Source organism: Haliotis rubra, unplaced genomic scaffold (assembly GCF_003918875.1).
Source record: "Haliotis rubra isolate DU_JTF1 unplaced genomic scaffold, ASM391887v1 Scf289, whole genome shotgun sequence".
NCBI classification, from domain to species: Eukaryota; Metazoa; Mollusca; class Gastropoda; order Lepetellida; family Haliotidae; genus Haliotis; species Haliotis rubra.
In genome coordinates this window covers 997,167-1,007,159 of record NW_025766956.1, presented here as the reverse complement: position 1 = coordinate 1,007,159, position 9,993 = coordinate 997,167, and the positions used below count along the sequence as shown (strand labels likewise).

At 39.5% G+C, this 9,993-nt stretch overlaps 1 protein-coding gene across 1 annotated transcript in view; it reads left to right on the top strand.

Annotated features, from left to right (window-relative positions):
• Positions 1 to 935: 935 nt before the first annotated feature.
• Positions 936 to 9,993, top strand: part of LOC124281747 (tyrosine-protein phosphatase 10D-like) — a 35,517-nt gene continuing 26,459 nt past the window's right edge. The window contains exons 1-4 of the mRNA XM_046717722.1: positions 936 to 1,181; positions 4,295 to 4,358; positions 7,122 to 7,253; positions 8,339 to 8,617. Of these exons, the coding sequence (XP_046573678.1) occupies positions 1,128 to 1,181; positions 4,295 to 4,358; positions 7,122 to 7,253; positions 8,339 to 8,617 (529 nt within the window). The 5' untranslated portion in view covers positions 936 to 1,127. The remainder of the gene's footprint in view (positions 1,182 to 4,294; positions 4,359 to 7,121; positions 7,254 to 8,338; positions 8,618 to 9,993) is intronic.

Below are 9,993 nucleotides of genomic sequence, written 5' to 3'. Positions count from 1 at the left end.
AAACTTAGGGGTAAAAGATTATCTTCTCACAACCGCAACTTAGAGTCTTACAACCTTCCTGAATGTACCACACTGTCACTTCAGTTTTGAAGATTTGAGACCACCCAAAACCCCATAAACGTTCAAGTAAAGCAACTTCCACACCACTGCTAATTTTCGACAGTGATGCATTCCTGACACCTAACTATTGTTAAAATACAGTGTTTTGAACTTCTAATGGGAACATTTTCGGGGAGATTGAACTCAAGGACCAGACAAGCGTGGAAAAATTCATAATGATGTGAGAACAGTTCAAGGCATCAGTGCAAGACCGACGGCCAATTCTGTCACCAGAACATCATGTGCGATGAGGAACACGTCAGTTGAAGAGATGTCTCTTTACAACGAGTCACTCTTCCTTCCTCGCTGAGCTGACAGCAGAATACTACAGGCGCTCAGGTGAGCCTTATATCAGGCCATCTGTACTGGAAGAGGATCGTTTTGGAGGTGGGGGCGTTATGATCTGGGGTGTGATAGCAATTGCAACAAGGACGTCAATGGTTGTGATTGACAGGAACTTTGAATGTTGTGAGGTACGAGACGAGTTTTTTTAAATGACTACTGTACCGTTTTGCAACAGAACGGCCCTGGAATAACGTTTCATTATGGGACGCCAGGCCACACGTTGCTCGAGTTGTGCGGCAGCATCTTAATCAGAATAATGTGTTAGGTCTGCGTCAAGGTGTCCCAATGACTTTTGCCACAAACAAACACCTTTTAAACCGTCACTAAATAACAACCACGTGACATCTCATTTTATATGATATGACTGTCCTAATTTACACCTACCTCAGTTAAATATACTGGGTTCACGTACAGTCCGGATTGCTTGTATGTAGACAGGCAGTACGCCAGAGGGCGTGGCTACATGTTGTCATGTTAAGGCACAGTGCACAGCAATCTCAACCGGACCAGGAAGGACAGGATGGGTATGCGACTCCACCCTGCCCACACAGAAGTCAGACGTAGAGACTCCTAGACCTCGCACGGCAGATTCAGGGCAAACACCTGGAATACTGCCCATTGAAACACATCATAACGTTTTACGGGTTGTCCAGTGTTTACTCGATGCAGTGCCCAATTCCACAATGACTGTGTTTGGATTTTACTTACTGGTGCTCCTGGTTGTCCCTGGATATCGGGTATGTCACATTATTTTATAGTGCTTACATATTATACATGATAAAGACAAGTTAGTGTCCTGAGACAGTTTGAATTTATGACAATATGGTGAGGTGGATTCACCTGTCTGTTGACACAAATACAGCAGGACAATTGCTTTGCGTTTTTCCTTGCATGAGTAACAACTTGGGTTAAATGTCGACGTCCGACTTTAAAATAATGCTAACAAGCTATTTCAAAGGCCAATCCACTGAAAATACATTACAAAAGCTTTACACCACTCTGTCAGGATTACTACAAACAGACTAACACAGAGGAAGACAGACACACTGTCAATGAATAGATAGCGAAATCAGCAAATAACCACACAAGATCAAAGGGCAGTCAACGTAATCTCAAATTGGAATGTCACAGCAAAAAGATATAATACGCTATACACATTGGTAAAACTGTGGTTGCAGCAATAGATTAATATTATGTTTAGCCATTGTACTTATACAATATAATAATAATAATAATAATAATAGTCCATTTATATTGCGCGTTTATCCATGCACATTGCATGCTCAAAGCGCTGACATATTACCTCTGGTCAACGAGTACAGAACACTCCATGTGGAGAATACAACCGGTCGCCTGTCAGGCGCTCAAGGTTCAAATTCAGACTACCATCGCATCATACCAGGTACCCAATTTTGCTGCTGGGTGGACAGAGGCAATTTTGAACAAACTCACTTGCCTAAGGTGAGACCACATGCGTCACATGTGCTTCGTTGTGGGGCAGGACTGAAGTCCTAGAAACTTTCAGGAGTCAAGCTGCCAATATAAAGTATGTCTAACAGCTGCGTACCTTGAGTGAGAAAAGTCGATCTCGGGGTGAATTGACAAGCTCCTCCATTCAGATCTCTCTGTAACAGGTGACTGTAAAGTATATCATTGCAATAATGTTGAAAGCGGCGTTAAACTTCATCACGTCTGTTGTTTGTTCACTTGTTCACACAATTCTGTAGTGTCCGAACTCAATTCCCCAGGTGACAATTTCCTTGACATCATTCAATTTGAACGTGATATTGAGCCTACGGGCATCACCTGACCATACACCAAGATCATTCCAATCGGATTCAAGTCACAATGATATGGCAATGTTTCCTGATATACCTGTCTACCATATAAACAGGGGCGGATTGTTTACCTTTCATGATGACACAGACATGAGGCTTAAAATGTCACCATGACCCTTTACTGGTTTTTTGGCTGGAGTCAGTGAGTTTAGCTTTAAGCCGCTTTTAGCAATAATCCAGCAATATCACGGCCGGGAACGTCAGAACATATGATGTAATTTACACTAGTCAGCTGTCGGAATATCGTAAATTCTGGGTATGTTCAACATGAAGGTAACTTCATTAAAACGTTCTGTAAAGGAGGTGGGTTGATTTGTTTTGAACCCTTCGGCATGCATACAATAACAACAAAAAGTTTATTTCTATTTTTTGTTTTTACGTTCGATATCTTGTCCTTAATTCATATCCCTTTTAAAAGGTGAGAAAAACTGCACAGATCAATTGCAATACCTGTCGTTTGAATGGAGAGACATGTCATCGTATCCCAGTTGCATAGATCGATGCTCATGATGTTGATCACTAGATTGTCTGGATTGACTCGAATATTTACAGACCACCGCCATATAGTTGGAATATTAGTGAGTGCGGCGTAATTCTAAATTCACTCATTCACTCCTGCCAAAACACATGGTAGCTGGTTCGACCTGATAATGTCACTACATGTAGGTGTGTCAGCATCGCATCCGTTCATGCACACGTTCACTTCAAGTGTTCCTCCCACATCAAGCTGACAGGCCTTAAGATACTGATCACCTTCCCTCACTGCGGAGTTGTGTCCCTTACACGTGCCAGAAACCTATGATAGTACGTTCGATTATCCGAACTGATTGTATATCTGTGCTTCTGAATTCCATAATCATGATTGTGCGTTTCAACAACGTTCTTGGGCCTAAGAGCTGCCATACATATGTTTCAAAGTGGCATTTACAAATACTGAGAATATATTTAATATCAGACTACTCTATGGACATACTTCACAATGATGTATTTATCATACTTAATACATAACCGAAGTCCCTTCAACACATGGACTCCTTTTGTAAGGACATAAGTGTATAAACTCGCATATATATTGTGGATATATTTTAATACATCATGCTTTGGAAACATTAAAATAAATTTAATGTCACCTAGTTTAGATCCCTAAATGAGATCTCATATGCAGTAACAAATGACATGTAAGCATGACGTTGCGAAAAGGGGATGTTGCAACCTTCGTCAAAGCCCACGTTGAGTTCCCTATTCTGTTACTGCCAGTACTTAGAGAACTATGACACTAAACGAATTCACCAACCATATATACTACCCATCAAAAGTTTAGACTCACTTAAAGACCTCACTATATGCTATGTGTATATATGTGGCTGCATCGAAGATGAATTTCTCTACAACTTGGGGGAACCAACTGCAAACCTTATGCAGATGGGTTGCAAGAGGATCATGCATCAAATTGCTGAAAAGCATGTGCAAATATCGTACTAGTCTGTCATACAGACCCTGAAGCAAATATATCCAAGAAAGCCCACGCAGTCTAGAAAATGTGGCAAGTCTAGATTTCCACAGCTTCCAGGGATCCTTTTCATTATATTTATTTATATGTTTACTTTAAAAAGAATTTCTGGAAAATATGTTCATTTCAGAGACTAGTTGTTAGTCTAATATCGTGCATGTTAACAGCTGCGTTTTGGTGTTGTGTTTTGTTAAGAATTCGCCTTTTTCACTGAGTTTCATGTATAAACAGTACCTTTAACAAGTATGGAATATTTTGCCAAATCTAGTTTAGAACAGTTGACTGAAGTAAGTGGCTACATTTACACTAGTGAGTCTAAACTTTTGATGGGTAATATAGTTACTCGAACGTGTCTCATTTACATGTCTCTTTTCCTGATATTCCTGTGAAAAAGAAAAAAAATGATATCCCGTCTTCTCAGTGGACACAAACCTGTCTATGAGTTTGTACTGTATACCAACATGGCATACCACATGATTCGTTACGTTCTTTATATTTTCAGACATGCAATGCGTCAACACCATCAACGTCACCGACAACACTGACATCGCCTACGACCCAACCAAGTGAGTATCGACTGACTGACTGACTGACTGACTGACTGACTGAATTTGTTTTTACGCCGCTTTTAGCAATATTCCAGCAACATCACGGCGGGGGACACCAGAAATGGGCTTCACAAATTGTACCTATGTGGGGATTCGAACCCGGGTTTCCGGCGTGACGAGCCAACGCTTTAACCACTGGGCTACCCCACCGCCCCAGTGAGTATCGAAGTCAAGTCTTAATAAGATGTTGCAATTCTTTCACAGAACTACATGTATGCTTTGCTGAAAGATCCAAACTGACGCAGATGTCGTTTATACACTAAGCAATGCTCTCGGCATACATCGCTATTTCATCCATCAAAACTGATATCCAATTTACCCTTCCATTTACCATAATATTCGACAAAACATATGCTCACCATACTTATACTGCTACAAACGATCATGTCACATAGTTATGTGAGCGTAGCGAAGAACATGTTTCATCATACTACATGATTACAATAACCTTTCGTTTCTCCTAGTCATTTATATAATAGCAATTTAAATTTCACTTGTTACCATTTTCATGATTGTATAAACATGTACTTTCAAGTCAGTGTCATTATGATGTCACTTGCATATTGTTCATTTGAACAGAAAATATAATAATTTATTTGTTTTCTATCAAAGGGGCAGTTTATTGTTACCCTCGGGTATTAAAGGAAAATGTGCATTTTTCAAATTTGGGTGGTTGGGCCGAAAATATAAATATTAATAAAGTGTTGTCTTAGGATTGAAAAGAGGTTAGCGAAGAATTATATAATTCCTGAAGTATGTCAAAGGTACATTGTAAATATATACTGCTCGAGGCTGTCCCAACACCGTCAAATAGCAACATCCACGTTCGAAGGGACGCTGTCGCCATTTCGTCTTTAAGAAAGAAAATAAATGTTAACTTGTTTTGGTTATTTGGTCACTGCTTCACTGCTGATGTTTGCTTCACTGCTGATAAATCCCCTCTCAGATTCGATAGATAACGCAACGGGTTTCGTACATGTGATTTATTACTGAATAGGCGAAGTATGGTCTTATGGTACTTCAACTTTGTATAGTGGGGGTTGGACAGAGTCCATACCGTTTAAGTCTATCTTTCTCACAGCCCTTACTCAACCTTTCCCTCGTCTCAAAATAGTTATGACTTGCTGCTTGGAACGTGTCCTGTCATATATTTAATCGGTTGTAAAAACGTTGTACCGACTGTCTTATAGTGTCATGAAATGTCTGTTTTCTCTTGTCGGGAACATATGAGAGGGCTGGGTATAAAATGTAGAAGAGTCCCTTCTGAACAGTTTCCCTTTGCAGGTGAACCATCTTTGGGTTATCAGTAAGAATAACAACAAAACCGCCCGGTCCTATTCAGATACATGAGAACACACCCCCCACCCCCCTTATCGGCATTAGCAAGATTAATGAATGTTTGGTTCATGGTTTTATTACTCGGCTGAAGGTCTCACTGTCAATCAAGAATAAAAGAATTTCCGAGGGGATTCACTGTCAGATTAAATGTGTTTTTGTGTTAAGATATGATATACTTGTATTTTAAATAATATTTAAATAAATCTCTTTTCACAGTTGCCTGTGCCCACCTCGACAAATTCATGTAAATTGTTACTTGACTCCTCCCCTCTTGCCGTGTAAACACCTAGAACTGGGCCATGCCCCAAATCCTATAAGCCTGTAATATATTTTGGCGACCTTTCTTTTCTGTCACGCATATAATATTAGTTACATATGATAACGTTTTATTATATACCTTAATTTGTATAGTTTGATGATATAAGTTGATTTTGACACCTTGGGCCAAATACCTGTGCTGGATACAATGTTGAGAGTAAGGGAAAGATGGGTTGCACTGTGACAAACGTGTATGTTTTAAATACCAAAAGGTATATTAAATTTACATAGATATAAATGTGTATATTAACACGGTGGCACATTTCATGATACATCTGCCACATGTATGGTGATATTGACAGCCCCAGTTTTTGTCAACCGCTCGAGCCAAGTCTAACTAAATACTTGTGATATAAGAACTAAATATCCCGTACATGTAAAGATTTATCTTGTGCTAAAGAAACTTTGCTCGGGGATCAGACCTATAGTTTTGCAGGATATATGTTCAATACCAGTGTTAAGGTACTGTATTTTTCTAATTCGGTTTACCTGCGGAGATTTTCTGAGGGTTACTTGAACATTAAAGCATTTCTCATCATTTGGAAGACCCGGGTTCGATTATCCACATGGATCCAAATTTATGAAGCCCATTACTGGTGCAGTGATGTTACGGGAATAGTGCTAAAATGGCGCAAGACCATACTCACTTACTTACGCACTTTGTGTACAGTAGTATGTGCGAATGTTATTGATATTATTATCTAAAGTATAATAATGCGACACAGGTCAGTACCACAATCCGTTCACTTCCATCGCAGTTTCATGTCTTTTGTGATTCAACACTGATAAGTTCACTGCTCATCACATAAAGTTACACATGAAGGTCATGTGTTACAGATTAAACTCAGTGAAAACAATACCGACTTTTACATTCAGGTATAAAGTGATATCAGCATTGAGTGTCAGCCTGTCTGTCGACATTCATCAGCACCATACAACATAACCAGATTTCCACATTAAACAGCTTTGCTTCAGCCGAGTAAAGTGTCGATAGCATTTAGTTGTACACGCCTTCACCATAAGTGGGCATGTCATAAGACTAACAGTTGACGATATATGTTTCAGAGCAAGTATATGGGGGTAACTGCAGCACCAGCCAATGCGATGACGATAATAACACCGTCTATTGCAACTCTCTTGTCTCCAGGTGTCTGTGTGTTGATGGCAGATACCATAACGGTCAGGCCTGTATCAGTTGTAAGTACAGCATAAATGTGCGCACACGCACACGCACACTCTCTCTCTCTCTCTCTCTCTCTCTCTCTCTCTCTCTCTCTCTCTCTCTCTCTCTCTCTCTCTCTCTCTCTCTCTCTCTCTCTCTCTCTCTCTCTCTCTCTCTCACTCTCTCTGGCTATTGTGATTCAATTTGATGTATTTGTAAAATCCGTGGGGGACAATAATTAAATAACTAAATGAATGAATAAATGAATGAATAACTGTACATACGTACACACACACACACATACATACACATATACATACACACACATACATACATACATACATACATACATACATACATACATACATACATACATACATACATACATACATACATACATGCACAAGTACCACATTTTGTTTATTGCCGTCGTGCTTCAGAATGATATGCGACGTTTGTATATGTATGTACGGTGTACTAGGACTAAGCTGGTTTAACACCCACTGAGATTATCATCACCTTATACTGACTTCCTGATAACATGGTGTTACGTAGGTACTGACACCGTTATCATCACCTGCTTGATAATGGTGTTAGTATCTACAGCGAAACTCATTGCACTAAAGAAGTTGACTATCAATAGAACTTGGTTTTCCTTCATCTTTACAACTTCTAAAAATGCCTCTCAAAGAAACATCATCATTTATCGCGATGTGAACAGCAGAAAGTTTTTAAATGATGCAGAAAAATCACGGAATGAAATGTGTATCACAACTTGTGGGTTCAGTGTTGCTATATTACAATCAGTTTAAGACGGACATAGCTTCTCTAATGGGATACTCCTATACTGTTTCTGTCTCTATATCTGCCCTTACAGTGTTGCTATATCACAATCAGTTTAAGACGGACATAACTTCTCAAATGGGATGCTCCTATACTGTTTCTGTCTCTATATCTGCCCTTACAGTGTTGCTGCATCACGATCAGGTTAAGACGGACATTACTTCTCTAACGGGATACTCGACATATGTTTTCTCCCTCTCATCCACCACCCACTCCAGATAGAGAAGGAACGTTTTTCTGTTCCTCTATATTTCTGTATGTGTTTGTCTTTTTCCAGATACATCTTTATCACCAAATTTAACTGATTCCTCAACCTTAGGAACCGACAACATCACCGTCACCTGGACTGCTATTGATGCCAACAATTACACTGATATATATCACCTAAACATATCAGAAGGTGGCGAGGTGATGCAAACCAAAAGCACTGATCAAAAGACCTACACGTTTGTTGGTCTTGAAGAAGGAACAATATATAACGTCTCTCTTGTGCGAACAATCACCCGATATGGAAGGTCTCAAAATCTACCTTCCATCCGTGACGATTACAGAACAAGTATGTGACAAAACTTATTGTGAACAATATATGATTATATTGTTTTAATGATCTGTTTATTTTGGGTTTGCGTAATGCTATGAGCTGGATACCATACTGTCACTCGAAACGATGCTTTAACAGGGGTTTATCAACCTCGAACTAGAAGTATTTTCTCAAGCCTTTAGCACATAGTATCCATCGAATATAAGTTATTGGATTTATTTCAATTTAGAGTCCGAAAGCAATTAACATATTTCAACCTAATCCCTTGTTGCATCGTTTGCTTTGATGAAAACAAAACTTGAATCGTGTAAAAAGAATATATATTTTAATTTCCTTTTGAAAATTCCATTGGATTACTGAAATTTGACACAGAAACAATGGCTTAATAATGTGTTCATAAATGATTAGGAAAAAAACAATAGAGAAATGCATTTTGTTGGTTTTTATATATAATAGCAATATTCCAGCGATGTGATGACGGTCTGTAAATATCTGAATCTGGACCAGACAATTCAGTGATTCACATTATGAGCATCTATCTTAGCAAGTCAGAAACGGTCACGTGCAACAACCATGTCAGCGAGACTATCCGATCCCTTTAGTCGCCTCTCTCTGTGTACTATATTCCGTAGTAATGATTATCATAAACTTGTGTGCATTAATAGACAGGCGATCATAGTTTACCTTAGCATACTGTAATGCTTCTGTAAAGGGACAACGCCAAGGTCAGTAGGGTATCAATTTCTTGAGTGCAGTATGTGCACTACCGTTTTCTGAACGAATTTGAAATACGGCATCACTAAAATTTACTTTTTAACATGGAAAGACGTTACTTTCAGAAATTACACGATGGCAAGTTACTGACATGCATGACGTGCGGATGTCCTGTCGCAAGATGGGTGTTAACTTGAATATTGACCATACTTGTGTTGAGGCACGTGGCCTCTGGTGTTGTAAAGGATTCGTCAAGAACAGTGACCGCGATGACAGAGTCGGAATTCGGAATCCGTACAGATATGTATGGTGGCTGATTAGGGCCATCGCTTTTTCGCCTTAAAATTCGGAGGCGAGAAAGCAAGAAAGCGATATCACGAGACGAGAAAGCGATATCACGAGACGAGAAAGCGATAACGCGAGACGAGAAAGCGATAACACGAGACGAGAAAGCGATAGCACGAGACGAGAAAGCGATAGACGAGACGAGAAAGCGATATTGCCCACAATTCAGTGCTGTCTGCAGCATCGACTACAAACGGGAGCTCAGTCGCCATTCGTAATTTCTGGATAGTATTAAATGGTTTTCAGTAATGTTCATGCCCATGAATGGCGTTGTATGTTTAGACGTTTAGAGAATATCTAATACAGATGTAGACTTTCCTTTGGCATGCAAT